Genomic DNA, 16116 nt, shown 5'->3' with positions numbered 1-16116 from the left:
CTATTTGTGCATTCTCAATATTAGAAATTGATCAATCAAGAACAAAATACTATTTTGTGTTAGAAGACACAAAGAAATGGTCTCTGCTCACAAAGACTCTAAAACTCCTGTTGTTATTTTAGGATTTTGTGAGCGTGTACAGAGGAGGGAAGCAGAAAAGGCGTTAAAATAAGTCATGTTTGGAAATGGTGCATCCATTTCTACTGACCTCCTGTATCTGTGCAGCTCTTATTATTCTGATTGTAACACTGTTACATCATTCAAGGGTCACATAATCTCATCACTGCTCTGACCTTTCCACTCCGCACTCCTGCTTGTAATTTCACTAGGAAATTAAACGTACATATTTTACAGTCTTTGGAAGTTGCTCTCTGTACGCTAACAGTGTGTGTGGTGTGGAGACGATCTGTAGGTTCCCCTCTGCATACATTAGCCAGTTGTCGGGACAGCGTGGGCAGGAGAAGAGCTCTGGAGAGCCCTACAGGCTCGGGAAGGCCCCTCATAATTGCCCAACGTCTGAAACGCTGCATCTATCCAGGGACTGTAGTCTAGCTCCTCAATCATGACTACACCTCTTCTCCTCCTCACAACCCACACACACGTTGACTCTCACCGTCCATCAGTCTGCACTGTTTGAGTAGAAACTGGCAATTTCAAACCTACGAACCCGAAGTCATTTTAGCTTTTTTACGCACAGTTTTGCTGAATAGTTAAAATGTTCAGTGGGTCTCACAAGTTCTCATGTCCTCTTGTTACTGCTTTTACTTTCATGATTAAAGTCTGGATGAATTAGGATTATCTCTGCTAGTCGAGTCCTTATCTTGTTCAGTCATGACGGTGCAAAACCAGACAGCAGAACTGTGTGTGTGTGTGTGTGTGTGTGTGTGTATGTCATTTCCCTCGGGCGTGTGGGGTTCCCTGCTGACTGTGTGTCCTCTTGACGCTCCAGACTTGGAGGTCAGAGGTGGAGGAGTGTAGACTCAAACGCAGACAGAATATTGGTAGTCATGAGGAGGGAGTCCCTTCTGTATCTCAAACCCCCACCCTTTTTTTTTTTATTTGAGTCTAAAACTGCTGTGTCAGTCCTGTTACGTGACATGATTATAAACCTTTAAAGCTCAGGTGTAGTGATATAGCTTTGGTGGTCTTGAATGTAAAAAATATGTATATTCTGTCTCCTTATTCTGTGTCCCAATTCTGTCACTAATTTCCTGTGTCTCCTCGTCTCTCGTTGCAGATTGACGGTGTGCTGGAAAACCACTGATTGGCTGAACAACTTTGGACGCAAAGAGAAAAGGATTTCTGGCCCGACTGGACCCATTTCAGCGTTATTGTTGATTTTTCTACTGTGCAATTAAAGCCTCGACATTTTGTGATAAACAGTGATAAATGTGATAAACACAAGATAAGTGTTTTTCAACCAGCTGTGCCTTAAGATGTGTTTTTACTGTTAATAATGTATTTGGGTTCAAAATTAATCTATTAAAATATATAAAGATTAAAGTGAATGTTTTTTCTAAATGTATTAATGAGGGTGTTAAGAGATGTAAAGCTACATGTGACACTGATTTCTGAATGCAGCCATCCAGGCTTCACTGCTGTATTTAATACTGTTACTGATACTGAAATTTTCTTCAAAAATCACTGGAAGAGTTTTTTTTTTTTTACTAAAAAAGTCAGAGCCGTCACTACTAGATCTCAAGTTTGACTCTGCTGAAAATGCACCATTATTTGAATGATTTGAGTCTGAAGTAAAACAGAAGTAATGTACAGTATGTTTGTCCTGCCTGGGATTCTGTGTGTGTGAATACTGTATAAATAAAGAGAACATTGACTTTGACATTATTCTCTGGTGAATTTATTCAGTTTTCGTACTAAATATATTTTCTGCAAATATCAAACAAGCTCATAACTTTGACGTGATGACCTCACGTTGATTAAAGCCTGTGCACACAGGACAAACGTTCATTATCTGATCTGTTATCTTTTACCTTATTTTATCTTCTTTGAGATATTTACATCAGTTGTAACCATTAAATTAATTTAGATTAATTTAGAAAAGTGTAGCAGTGTCTACTTTGTAATAAAATGTAATGAAGATAAAATGACATGAAAACAGACACTACTTTCTGTTATATGATAAATACTGTGTGAGCTTTACACTTCTTACATCGGATTTTCAGGCTTTACTGCTGTTACAGCACTTTGGGTGATTTATTTATGTCATTTATCTATTTATTTTGGTTATCCTCCCATTTTTCTGCAAATAAATAAATATTTTATATCAATCACAAATATTGTGAAACCCAGGAAATCTATTAGGAGGCCATGTATGTCGCCCTGAAACCGAAATCATAGTTTTATTAAATGTTGAATAGGCTATTAGGGAAAAATTACTGTAAAAGAGATGCCCTAGTTTTTAAATTTTGCTTGCATTTATTTATTTTTTTTACATGCACTACAAAGTTTAACTTGAGGATCAAATTTAGGCCTACATGAAACTGTCCAAAGGCCTACAGTAGAGCAGGCTTTGCAGAATTTTATCTTTTGTATTTTCGATAAAAGAAGAGAGAAATGGTTGTGTGTGTGTGTGTGTGTGTGTGTGTGTGTGTGTGTGTGTGTGTGTGTGTGTGTTTTACAGATTTTAAGTATAAATGAAATAAATAATAAATAAATAAATCATGACAAAAAGCCTCGATCTTCTCTCAGATCAAAATTTGTTTTGTGGCATCTTCAGCAGTTTAATATGAAGAGTATTCACCTGAACAGCACATGTCGTTCTCATTGACCACAGGTTAATGTTATACTGCATTTTTAATCAGTTTTACTGGGTCTTGTATTAAAATAAAATAATAAATAATAAAAGTAAATTAAAAGTAAGTTGAATCATTCAGACTCAAACATTTTAATGGAAGAAACCATTGTCTTGCTGCATGTATATAACTATAGGCCTAGAAAGAGATAGAGAGAGAGCAGTCATCATCTGAATAAATGCAAATTGGCTCTGCCTCCACCTGGCATCTTGCCAAGTATCTATAGCAACCACATCTTCTGACAGTCTCCCTCTATCCCTCCCTCCTTCACTCACTAATTAGTCCTATATCTTCCCTATGGCTCCTTTCTTCCAGTGCTCTTTTCTTTTTCTTTTTCTCCCTCCACGTTCCCAGAAATCTTTGCACAAAGAGCTGAAGCTGCATGTCCGGTTCAAACAGTAAAAACCCGGACTAAACCGAATTTCTCCTGATTTATAGCCAACAGGCGCTCAGTGAGCACAGACAGTACCGTTTAGATACATCTGGATTTCATTTCTGGACTATTTGGATATATTTGAAGCTAATATGAGACACGCTGTGAATTTTAATGATGTGATTCATTTTAATTGGTTGGGTCTGTTGTCAGTTTTCTCAGCTGTGGACGCCTTTGCTGTTGTGCTGCGTTCACGGTCAAGTTCAAAGCGGCTGCGCGGCCTCAGAGGAGCATCTGACCCAGCTCACCTCCTCTCTGCTCCCAGCGCCGGGCTGCACCGCCACCTACCGGCCATCTGCTGAAGTACAGCCGGAGGAACTCACTCATTCATGGAGATGGAGCCTCCTCTAGCGGCCATTTGATGTCATTACATACTATGTGTGTTCCGTTCAACAAAGACTGTCAGGACACTAAATTGGCGGTTTGGAGCCCATCATGATCTAGTATGCAACTTACACAAGACTTTTTAGGTATTTTAACTTTTTTTTTTTTTTTTTTTTTTGAGGAAAAAACATATTTGACACAATTAATTATTCAAAACAGAATATTTTTTATGTGTAGTAAAATGTGTCTGGAGGGGATCTTTAAGTGGTCTGAGTTAGATAACCATGCCTTATGTACACATTTTCAATTTATTTATTTTCTTTTTTTAGTTTTAATTGAAATTTAGGGCTTGATTTATGTATAATACAAATATGCTGTTCTACATTTTAATCTAGTTCAACTTAGAAACATAAGTTCCTCTGCTGCCTTAAAAATGTAAGTTTACTGAACTTCAGTTGATTAGTTCAGAGTAGTTTGGTGAATTGTGAAAATTAAAAATAAACTGAGATAAATTAACTCAACTACAGATAAAAGGTTCAATAAACTTTAAGTATTAAGTTCAATCAACAAGTGATATTGACAAAAGGTCAGAGTCAAACTTTCTTTCCTTTTACATTTTCTCAGTTTGAGGAGTCCATTTTTCATTTCACACAAAAAAACTTACAGGTTAAAATGTGCAGAGTCAGCACAAAATCAACAGGCAGAGCTACTATCATAGACTCTGTTAAATTTAAGTGTACTGGACACTGATCTGGAAACCAAACCCCAGACATGTTTTGCATTGTTTTCATTACTATGAAAAGAAACAACCATGTCTCATCTTTACATTTTATTAAAGACACAACAAGTTTTCATCAAAGCCTGTTTCCCTCAAACTACAAAAGGATGGTTTTCAATGCAAACAATGCATGCTGGGAACTCTGCCAACATGCTGAACATGTTTCTTTACAGATTTCATTTAAGGAGTTAGGTGAACTCTCAGCTGCACATTCATGCAACTCATAATTTCAAATTAAAAGACTTCAAGTCATGTTTATAAGTTCAGAAATGGTCTGAAAATGAAAAATAGACATTTTAATTAACTTGAAATTAATAAAACTTTCATATTTCAGTAAAGTTAGTGACAAAAGATTAGTCGATTCCACAAAAGCCCTGTATGATGTTTTCATCTTATATATAGACATGATAAAGATGTAATGGAGGTCTGGTTCTGACATTGCTGTCACCACTGTTTTATGTAACAGTATGTTTCAGTAAAGTCAGGATGTTCCTTGAGGATCACACATTGTATTGAGTTTTATTTCAAAAATTACCCCAGAGTCAAACACAGACATTATGCAGGCACACAAAAAAACAAGTATCAGTCTTTCATCAACATCCAGTTTTATTAGAGAATTTGATATTTCAAAACTTTCCTACAGATACATCATCATCACTACAGACTGGACGCAGGGTGTGATATTAGTAGGTAGGTATACATTCAGTTGGCACAAATCACGAGGATTTACAAAACAGCCGTTGCGTCACTGCTGCACTGTAACAAAAACATACAAGATCATCTGTTATAACATGCAAATACAGTAGCATTGTGTGTCTGCACGTCTATGTGGGATTACCCGCAAATAGGGTCAAAACAAGTAAATTTGCTTTTCACGAGAGCAAATAAAATCACAAGTTTGTTGTCGTAGTGTTTCAGTATTCCTTCTTACTAAGCCGCTGGCAGGCAATCAGCTAAAATTGTTATTTTCTTTAAAAAAAAAACAAAAAAAAAAACCATACTTTTTTTGGCATTTAATGATTGTCAGGGGGTTTTCAAAGTTTGTTATGGACTCCCTGTCACAGTGTATTTCATCATGTATCTACTCATCATCTTTGAACTACAAGCCGATCAACAGGGAGACAATAACTTCACATTACTCTTATGTTATTCCAATTGAAATCTGGGTCCTAGACTGGTTGGAATGGATTCGTAGGGAACCAGGGATCATGTATCTCACCCTAGGCAGCAATAGCCTGCAAGGCAGTTTATAAGATTACAAAATTCACATACAAAAACTGTATACATTCAGTCACAATCCCCAAACTTCAAACCATCTGCTGCCCCTGTAAAAATCTGTAACTTCAAGACCGAAGCAAGGCTAGAAAACAGCAGCAACCTTCAAAAAGGTTAGTAAAAGTAGCTCAGTCATAGTAAAAACATTACTACTCCTTGCTAGGCACTTAAAGAGTCGGTAACGGACCTTCACTCAGCTTTCAGTGACTCTATATTTTCACCCAAGTAGCACTCTTGCAGGTTTTCAAGCTAAGTTACACATATCTCCCTCCTGCTAAGGCAAGGGGTAAGGATAACAACATTTATGTTAAAAGACTAATTTGCATCTACCTGCAGCTGACAAGAGACAAAAGAGCTGTAAACTGACAGGAGACGAGCGCTGCAAGGCGTCACAATCTGCAAAAGCAAAGAGAGGAAGCAGTACCGATGCATATCAGCCTCCTCGTTGTGCTGTAAACCAGAGTGCATTGTGGTTTCATGCTGATGAGAATATGGTCTGACAGGGTTCAGGTGTGTTCAAGCAGAACGCTACGTGTGTCCTGATTGGTTTGATGATGGATGGAAACAATCACAACATCCATAAAACAAACGGAGAGCTGAATGAGGTGATGATGGTCAGACGGGGGCAGGTTACAGGTCAGTTATGAGTTTAATGAATGCTGCTGAATACAACTGGTTGTCAAAACTCAATATTTTTTTGGGTGTCAACCTAAAAGTCAAGTACCAAGAGCTGACAACAAATCCTCGCTCAGATTTGTAATTTTCTTAATTTAATTTCTGATCAGACAATTTCTGATGTATTTTATTTGGCCAAACTTTTTATACAACTGCTTGTGTTTAAACATTGAGAACTTTGGCTTCTTTTGTTAAAGGAATCATGTTTATATTCCTCAAACTAGGGCATTAAAAGGGATTGTTGTGGAATTACTACCGAAATTCAAGTATCATGTTGGCATTAGCATAGAAATATTTTAAGTGATACCGAGCACAAGAGCAAAAATAATCAGTCGAAAAATCAATTAGCTGATGGGCAAAAAACAAAAAAAGAAAACATTTACAGATTAGATTCACAAATGCAAAAAAGTTCTTGTTTAATACCATAAAATTAATATTTTGGGTTTCTTGTCTGTTGGTCAGAATCATTTTTAGATGAATCCATAATAAGAAATAATCATTTGTGCAGCCCTAGTAGACTTAAAAATACACAGGTTATTGTTTGTTTTTCAGGTTTCAGTTGAGATCTTCAGATCTGTTTAACAGGGGAAACTTTCTGCTTTATTCTGATGACACTTTCATGCCCTCTGCTCCACTTGGCTCTGCACTCAGCTGCTCACTCAGCTCAACAGTCCTGCCTGCGTTTGTGTGCTCTAAGTATAGAAACTATTGACACTCCTCAACACCTGTAAGCCAGCATCAGCGCTGTTGAAATGTTACACTGCCTCACGGACGGTGAAATGCAAACTAAATCCCATTTTGACACGGCTCCACATAACACATCATGAACATTTGCTTGTGTTGAGGTAAGTTAAAATACTGACACAACTAAATTATATCAAACTATCACAGAGAACTCAAATCATCTCCTCACTAAATGTGTGCATATTTCCAGTCAAGTTAATTCATTAGCAAAAACTGCTACAACTCTTTGATGAATGTTTAAAAGGAAAAATCCACTCAAACTAAAAGTTATGAGTCTGTCAAAAATTATTTTAACACAACAAGCATGAACGGCAGCAAAAGACGTCCTGCAGCTGCCTTACTGACAACAAACGGAAGACAATTTTTGTATGTGTGTGACTCCAACATTGATTTTCATTTGGGGACAGAATATTGGCCAAACTACACAATATACTGAACTCTAAAACAATAAAACTCAAAAAATGACCAGAGTTGAATCAACGCCTCTCACACAATGTCAGCAACAACATACATCGTACACTTCTATATGATGATATTCATTGAAGGGCTATTTGATTACATTATATTGTACCAGTGTTCCTAATAAAATGTTAAATGAGTATAATCTCATGTTTGTAATAACCTGTTTTAACTGTCTGCTGTCAGATTTAGCTTCTTTTCTCAATTATTATCTTTTGACTGAAATCTGTCTTATCACCTTTATCAATAATTCAGACAACAAAAATTCACAATATATTTTAAAATGCCCATGATATGATTACAGTGAAAACAAACATAAAATAATATGGGCACTCTTTACACCTCATATGTTGGCACTGGCATAAACATATAGCTCATCTGTCTGCAGTAACTGCAGCAGCTAAACTACAAATGAAAGTCTTGGTTCTGTAAATTCAATCTGTAGAAGCTCTGTTTAACTCATACAAGATCCATAGTGATATTCAACTCAAACAAAAACTGACTGTGTGACAGCAGTAACGATGCTGCTTCCTCTGTGCTGGGCAAGATTTTTTGCTCTTCAGTCATACTCTGAGAACGTTTGTGCCTAAATATGCTAACACCATATATAATCTGCAGCTAGCTCATATCTTCACCTTTGGTATAATTCCTTAAAACAAACTCAATCACAACAAAACAAATCTCAAGGGGGCATATTTTACTCTTGTCAAGTCAAATGCATCTTAAAAGTTAAATGAGTGGCAACCTGCATTGCATTGGAAGGTGTCAGTTTTAAGCGGACACAAGGCAGATGGGAGACCTCAGTGCGTGTGTGTGTGTGTGTGTGAACCTCAGAACTCTCTGACTAACGGAAACACACTCGCAGGTCTGGTCCACGAGGGCGGGAGCGTTATAATTTAAGTGTACACACATATACACATAAAATCACTGAGCGTATTGCACTTAGATGTACATGACAACAGTGTGTACAGGTACTCAGTACCATCCAACATACCTCACGCCAACAGGGACAGAACATCTCCTGCTGCACACAGATAAAGCGGGAGAATACATTAATATTACCCACGCATCCTGAGACAGTGTGTGTGTGTGTTTTTTCTTCCATCCAGCGATTACACACTCGTCACTCTCTCAGTTTCTCCTCAGAGGGCCTAAGGGGACGCTCCTCCTCCTCATCCTGCTATCCCCCCGTCTTCCTCCTTTCCTCGACATTATCGAGCTGTATAGCCCATCTGATGCAGCTTCCTCAGGAGAATCTGAGTAAGATCAAAGGTGGTGAAGCTGATCCCCACCGCGATGGGCCCTTTGACCCAGTTCATGCTGAGACCTTTGTAGAGTCCGCGGATAATCCCTTCTTCAGATACTATCTCCCTCATGGTGCCCAGGATGGTGCCGTACGTGTGACCTGTGACTCCTGCAGTCTGCATGCGCCGTCGCACCACATCCAGAGGATAAGACGCCGACTGACCGATGAGACCAGCGCAGGCTCCGAAGGCCAGGCGTTCATATGAGTAGGGCTGCGGGCGTCCACTTCTCTCTACATGGGAGAGAAGCATTGAAGGTATGAGGGCCGAGGAACAAGTGTTTGTATGTACAAACAACAAGACTGGAGGTGAGTGTACGTTGAGGAAAGAAAGTGGTTGTAGGTTAACACATGGATACACAGGACGTGATTGTGCTAATGCTGTACCTGCATGTAATTTCTTTAGTGTCTCATAGGTAAAGAAGCTGAGACCAGCATAGGGTGCAACACCCAGAATGGTGGGGGTAAAACCTCGATACAACGTCTTCAGTCCCTCTTCTCGAGAAATCCGCACAAACACGTGCAGGATGTTACTGTACCTAAACGAGAAACAAAACCAAAGCATATCATTTCATTAGTGGGTAGTATTAGTGCAGGTAGTCATGAAAGGGGCAGGCTTGTTTTTACAGATGTGTAAAAATGGATGAAAACTCTGTTTTCATTCAGAAAACACTCTGATGTTCTCTTATAGCCTTGTTAGCTCATAGATTTCTTGCACACAGTCTGGCAAATTTTAAGACCAGCTATCAACTGTTTGGCAATGAATATTGGTTAATAATCAGCGTCTAAAATTACAAGAGTGTCAGCAACAAAAACATCATTCCTAACAGATCTAAGACCTGATAAAAAAAAAAAAATTTGCTGTGAGGATTCTTGAGAGTTGTACTATAACAATTTTATGTCGGGAGGAATTGCTGTGCAGTTTCATGGCTTCATATTTCATCTTAAACCTGAACCTTGTAGAACCACACACACTAATACAGCCTGTTGTGTTGCTTTGCTGTAGTCAGGATTGAGGTGTCTTAACACTCACTGATGACTGTGTATTTGCAGCTAAAAAAAAAAAAAAAAAAAAGTCTTTACATTTCCTTTGGCGTTACAGCCATCCTAGCTCGCACCATGTCCAGAGGATAGGTCAGCATGGCGGCTGTGGTGCCTGCCATAGACCCGGCCAGTAACCTTGGAAGTGGAGGCAGGGCCCTGGAACACAGAAGAAAACAAATCTACAATCAGCCTTTTAAGTTTTTATAACTTCACATGAAACATGTTAATAAATCTTAAATGAGCTGCATTAGATTCAACCTGACACTTACTTCCCCTGAAAGCCATAGTAGCCTCCCAGCAGCCCTTTGTACTGCTCATGTGCACAGAACTGGATGGCAGCATATGGGATGACCCGAACCATGGTGGCAGAGTTCCCCCTCCACAGACTGAAGAAGCCATCCTTCAGGTAGGTGCGGTAGATCAACCTGTAGGCTTCCTGTAAACATATAAATACTCATACTCAGACTGAGTAGACGTTTTGTCTTGTAATATATGCTGTTAAGGTCAGGTTAAACTTTGCTTATGTGAACTGCAAAGGAAATAAATGATCTAATATATTTACGTAACACCAGATCAAACCTACCTTGGCAGAGAATCTCGCTGAAGACACTGAAAAACAAAACATACATACAACAGAAATTACACGTGTGCTGTGTTGTTTAACAGTTCAACACCATATTCACATTTTCTAATAATCACACAGCACTTTAAACAGTTATAACATGACATCGAGTCAAAATATAAACTAACGTCATCCATGTGGGTCATTTAATCCACAAAAATCTTAAAACTGTTTCCACTTCAGAGAGGTCAGCAGAGAGCATCCAACTTGCCTTGGAAGATGATTTTAGTCCTGTCCAAAGGGGCGACAGCTGTCTTGGCCACAGCTCCTGCTAAAGCCCCTGAGAAGAGTGAGTTGAGGACAGACTGAGTCTGCTTCAGGCCCTGCACAGCAATGGAGGAATCACATTTAGGGTCACCAACAAAGTGAATCCTGTAAATTAACAACTGTGTCCTGACGTGAACAAAGTTGTGTTTGGGTTGCTGTAGATAATTAAACCAGGGTTGCATAAGGATAATGAATGATGTCTGACTACCCGGCTCACAAACAAATGTGACCAGACGCCCTTAAATGAACTAAAGACTGAACTATTAGGCCACTGAGTTTAGCTCAGATAAAATACAAACACTGAAGAATCTTCCTTTCTGACTATGAAGATCACCAGAAAATAATCACTGAGTTATTTTTTCCGTAATAATATAGTATTTACTCAATTTGAGTTCCCCTGAAACTTAAAATTATAATATTGTAGTGATTTTCGTCGGTTAAGTCATTATCTACACACACACACACGAGTCTCTCTTCCTCGACTAAGTGACGTTCAGCTAAAATTGAAAAAAATAAAACATCCATTGACACTGAAATAGTGACTGTTTTTTTTTCTTGTGCGGGAGGAAGGATCATGTTTATAAGATTTCACCTCATAGCTCACCTCTGACTGACTGGACGAAGCCAGGGGCAGCACTTCTCCCTGTGTGAGTGATGCCCGTTGTTCCTGGACTCCACTCCCCATCCCTGAGGACTATACACGGCTGTCACGGAGCACGTTCATGAATTCGACCACCAGCAAGGCAGCAACTGCAGGCTCCGAGAGCTACAGAGGAGAGCGAGAGGTCAGAGAGAGAGAGAGATAGGTCAGTTTCAGGTTAAATGTTTAGCACTCTTCTTCTCTCAGGTCACTGCATCATGTATGACTATGAATCATTAGGTAATTGTAATGTAGCAGTACCCACAAATGAAGATAATGAGCAGCAAACTATTCACATCTAACTCTGTGTAAACCTTTAAGCACAGAAATCTGTTCTAGTTTAATTATTTGCGTTCCTCCTGCTGACTAAAGCAGTGTCATGTCAGCATATGATGGCTGACGGAGGACGGTTATCTTCAAACAATAAACTGTAAAAACAATATGCACTTCTAGTTCAGTGGTTTCCATTCATATGGCATATGGCACCCCATTCATAGTGGTTTTTAATTCCTTTTTTTTTATCCATGAAAAGCCATTAGCCAGGTAGGTTTCACTACACACTTTGGTTTGTTGTTTTGGCCTGCTAAGGTTCAGTTGCCTCGCAAGGTGTTGAGGGCTGACATGTACCAGCATTTCTTCGAGCTCTATATTTACAGTGACAAATCCTTCCATCACTTGCTCTGACAGTAACTATTAAACTGAGGTATTAGACAGCATGATGCATCTGGCAACCATGAGCTTTTGTCACCAGTCTTAGCTATGAGGGATAACTGCGAATGTGCAAACGTACAGCTACAAATAAAAAAAATAAAAATATGGCGGCACCCTTTGCCTGCCCTTAATGAACCCCATGGTGTCATGACACTCACTTTGGAAACCACTGCTCTTGTGAATAGTCACCTGAGGAATTATCCAGTTACGTTTCACTGACTGTCACACCTTTGAAGGATATATAAAGACTGAGAAAAGCAGAGCTAAGTAACGCCCAAAAATATCTCTTGAAGGACAGGAGTTGAGGACTTGTAGGTGAAAGGTGTTCATTGAAGCCTCTCCCATGCTAACATTAACAAGATTACACAGTCTTACCACATCTTTGTACAATCAGTACATTCAGGTCAACATAGTTGATAAACTTCCATGAAATGAACTTTAGAAGAAGAACATTATCTGTGTCAATCAAACTGCTTAACAAACAATGATGTCTGCATATTTTGTAGTGAGCTAATCATTTTACTGGACAATCACCTATTCATGCAACCTTCAACCCTCCCAGACACTCTGGTTTACGGCAAATCATTGCTCAAACCATCTTAATTTTAAATACAATTCTAAAGTCGACAAATATTTTACATAAGAAAATGACACAAACCAACATTTTTCACTTAAATGTGTTTATTATAGAATTCTGACTATGATATGTATTGATCTCAACTAATTCAAACATACCGTTGACATTTCTGTACTGCATTTTCTTGTTACTTATCAGCTGTCATATACACATACCAGTACCAATATTTCTGTGATAAGCTAACATCTGCCTGGCCAATATATCGGTCAAGTTATATATCTGAGCAATTGTTTGAATAATAAAGTTAGTTTGATCACAATGATATGAAGCAGATGAAAACAACAAATCTTTGCATTTGATTAACTGGAAGCAGACAATGTTTTCTTATTATTAAACTTATTAACTAGCAACTAACAGTTATTTTCATTATTGATCAATCTGACAATTATTTACTCAATTAATCCATTAGTCATTTGGTCTATAAAATGTCAGAAAATGGTAAAAAAAAAAAATGTCGCTCACAGTGACGTTTTCAAATTCCTTCTTTTGTCCCGACCAACAGTCCACAACTCAAAGATATTAAGTTTACTATCATAGAAGACTAAAGAAACTATTCACATTTCAGGAGCTGGAACCAGAGAATTGGGACATTATTCTTCAAAAATTACTCAAAACAACAAATCTATTATCAAAATAGTTGGCAACTGACTAATCGTGGCAGCTCTAGTTACATACAGGCTAAATAGAAATTATTGAGGAAAATTCACCTCGAGAGGTTTAGCAACAGTGAAGAGGATCAAGAAAAGATGGAGAGAGAAAGCTATGAGAGCTGAAAAGCAGGGTAGTCATGGGCAACTAGTATTGGCATCAGTACAAGAGGGCTTCAAGCCAGATCCTCAAATGAGCATTTAGACCCCTCATGTGTCCCCTTTCACCTAATCCACTGTCCTTATTCACAGCCTGTCCCTCACCCCTCCCTACAGCCTCCTTCCCCATGCATATCATTTTACAGTTCCTTGTTCCTCCTGACTGTTAGCTAGTCTGTTTGGTATCCCTCGGGCTAGGCTGCAGGATTTACCCACAAGACAACTACAATCAAATACGCCGTTCCAATGCTAAACACATAGCAATGGAGATAGTTGTGTTGATCTATAGCACTGTATGTGGGTTGATAGGGATTAATAAACAACAGCGTCTTGTTTGCTGAACTGTTTTTGTGAGAAATGTACGTGTTTAACCTCCTTTCAGCTGGGTTACCTACATGGTTACCAGTAAAATACCAGTATATCAGTAAAATAAGAATATGCTAAGATATCAATAATAATTGACTGAGAATTATAGTATATTAGTATATTATAGTATTATAGTAACTCTGTGTAGACACATGCATATGAACAAGAAAATAAGGCAGCAACCATAATATATTCCTATTTAATATCCATACAGTAAATGCTACCTTTGTGAGACTCATTATGTATGGCGTTAGGGTACTCATTAAATTCACAAAATACTGTCAGAAAATAATTATTACAATTTTCCTGAGACCTAGATAACATCATTGAATAGCTTGTTTTGTCACCAATAATCGAAAACCCAAATATATTCAATGTCCAATGATATAAAACAGATAAAAGCAGCAAATACTCACATCATAACTGACTTATTGATCGATCCATTATCAGAATGGTTGCTGATTATGCATATTGAAATTTATTGAAAAAGCTTAGGCCTAAACTGGGTTTTTTTTTTTCCATTAAAAAGAAATGCTTTCCATTTGAAACTAGAAGGAAAATTGTGCAAAGCTCATTTCTATCTGTTTTAGATTATGGTGATGTCATTTACATGCATGCAACTTTATCCCTACTTAAAAAACTTGATTCTGCACATCAAGCTGCATTATGTTTTGTACAGTAACAAGTGCAGGCTCATGCACTCAACATTGTATTTTATATGAATCTATAAAACGGTCCTCTCTATACCACAGGAGGAAAATACACGTTGCTATTTATTGTCAAGACATTGTCAAGTAAACTACCTACTTATACGTCCAGCCTTTTATCCTATCATACCAGCAACTACAGCACTAGATCTACTAATTGGATTCTTTTAAATGTCCCCAGGGTGCGCTCCTGGTAAAACTGCTTTCTCCTTTTTTTGCACCTTGGGCATGGAATGAGCTGCATTACTTAAAGCCTCTTTTCCTGAAATGCTACTAGGTCTTTAGGTGGGAAATTGGTAGTACAGATTTCCCTGAATATCGATCCCTGCTCCCATTCACACATGACTGCATGCAGGAAATGTTCCTGAACATTTCAGGGATAGACTGCATGTGTAGAAACACTTCCTTCTTTAAATACCTTTAAAGGTCTTTTACAAGCTGCCCTGAAGGAAACATGCTGCTGTTTTATATAACCTTGACTTGAGGTGGACTGTTTTATCAATGGTATGGCCTGTATGCTTCTCTTCTTTTACTCTTTCCCTTGTGTAGCTTTAAATTATTGTATGTGTTTTATCATGCGAAATTGTTTTCTAAGTGAAACTGCTTTTGCTGCCATCTTAACCAGGACTCACTGGAAGAAGAGATCCTGTATCTAAATGGGACCTTCCTGACTAAATAAAGGATAAATAACAATAATAATTCATGTTCTGTTAGACATTTTTGAAGCAGCCTGTTTGTGGTGTTGATGGCTGTTGTATTTTGACTGTTTTGTCACAGCATTTTATCCCACATGCTACCATTTTCATTGGAAATTTGATTGTTATTTAAATCACCTCTGCTAACACTGACACAGCATAACCTCAAATAAAATGTGATATTAATTCTGTAGAGTAATCTGACATTCATAAAACACTTATCATGCTTCTTTTCTTGTCTCTCCGACTCCCAGTCATGTCTAAACTTGTCCACCAACATAACACAGACACCCTTTGCAGCCAGCTGTCACTAGGTAAAAACACTAGCTAACAGTTACATCTCTTACCTGACAAATGTTGACACAGGCACGAAGAAGTTTTGGTATCCTTCACCGCGTGCGTTATTTCTAGTCGTTAGCAGGTTTCTCTGAACTGAAGCTCTCCTCTAACACTCAAATGAGCCAAGCAGCAGGTTAGTTAGATAACGATAGCTAGCCGTTAGCTTGCCGCTTCATCAGTTACTACTTACGCTAACGTAGTTTCGTCAACGGCGTAGTGATAATATTGAGAGTAAACTTGAGTTGATAAAAATGTCTCCCGGTGCTGAAGGCACTGTCTTCCACATATTTCTCACTTTCATTAGTCCAGCAGTGACTTTGAGTGACTGGTATCGTCCATGCTGTTGTGTTTCTGCCGTTACTCTTCCTGACAGCGACCAGGGGTAGTTAGCTTGACCACAGCGAGGTTTGGTTTGACAAGGACGAGTGCGGTGGGATTGTGGGAAATGAAGTCCCAGTGAGGTGGGGCGTGCTTGGAT

At 38.5% G+C, this 16116-nt stretch overlaps 1 protein-coding gene and 1 long non-coding RNA gene across 5 annotated transcripts in view; one reads left to right on the top strand and one right to left on the bottom strand.

The window, feature by feature from the left end:
* LOC137194091 (uncharacterized) overlaps positions 1-1827 on the top strand; it is a 29700-nt gene extending 27873 nt beyond the window's left edge. For all 3 annotated transcript variants that reach the window (XR_010930923.1, XR_010930924.1, XR_010930922.1), the window contains exon 4: positions 1238-1827. This is a non-coding gene — a long non-coding RNA (uncharacterized lncRNA). The remainder of the gene's footprint in view (positions 1-1237) is intronic.
* Positions 1828-4934: 3107 nt separating this feature from the next.
* Positions 4935-16060, bottom strand: slc25a42 (solute carrier family 25 member 42). Of its 2 annotated transcripts, none has more exons than XM_067605634.1 (8): positions 15647-16060; positions 11342-11503; positions 10682-10793; positions 10432-10457; positions 10118-10284; positions 9888-10004; positions 9192-9343; positions 4935-9038 (listed from the first exon to the last, which is right to left on the bottom strand). In XM_067605634.1, the coding sequence occupies exons 2-8, from the start codon at positions 11420-11422 to the stop codon at positions 8713-8715; spliced, it is 981 nt and encodes a 326-aa protein (XP_067461735.1). In that variant the 5' UTR covers positions 11423-11503; positions 15647-16060; the 3' UTR covers positions 4935-8712. The 2 variants fall into 2 exon arrangements, with proteins under 2 accessions (XP_067461735.1, XP_067461736.1); XM_067605635.1 differs by having other exon boundaries at positions 15829-16060.
* Between the last annotated feature and the right edge of the window lie 56 nt (positions 16061-16116).

Source organism: Thunnus thynnus, chromosome 12 (assembly GCF_963924715.1).
Source record: "Thunnus thynnus chromosome 12, fThuThy2.1, whole genome shotgun sequence".
In the NCBI taxonomy this organism is placed as follows: domain Eukaryota; kingdom Metazoa; phylum Chordata; class Actinopteri; order Scombriformes; family Scombridae; genus Thunnus; species Thunnus thynnus.
Note: the sequence above shows the minus strand (reverse complement) of the source record. Positions and strands in the feature narration are given on the sequence as shown.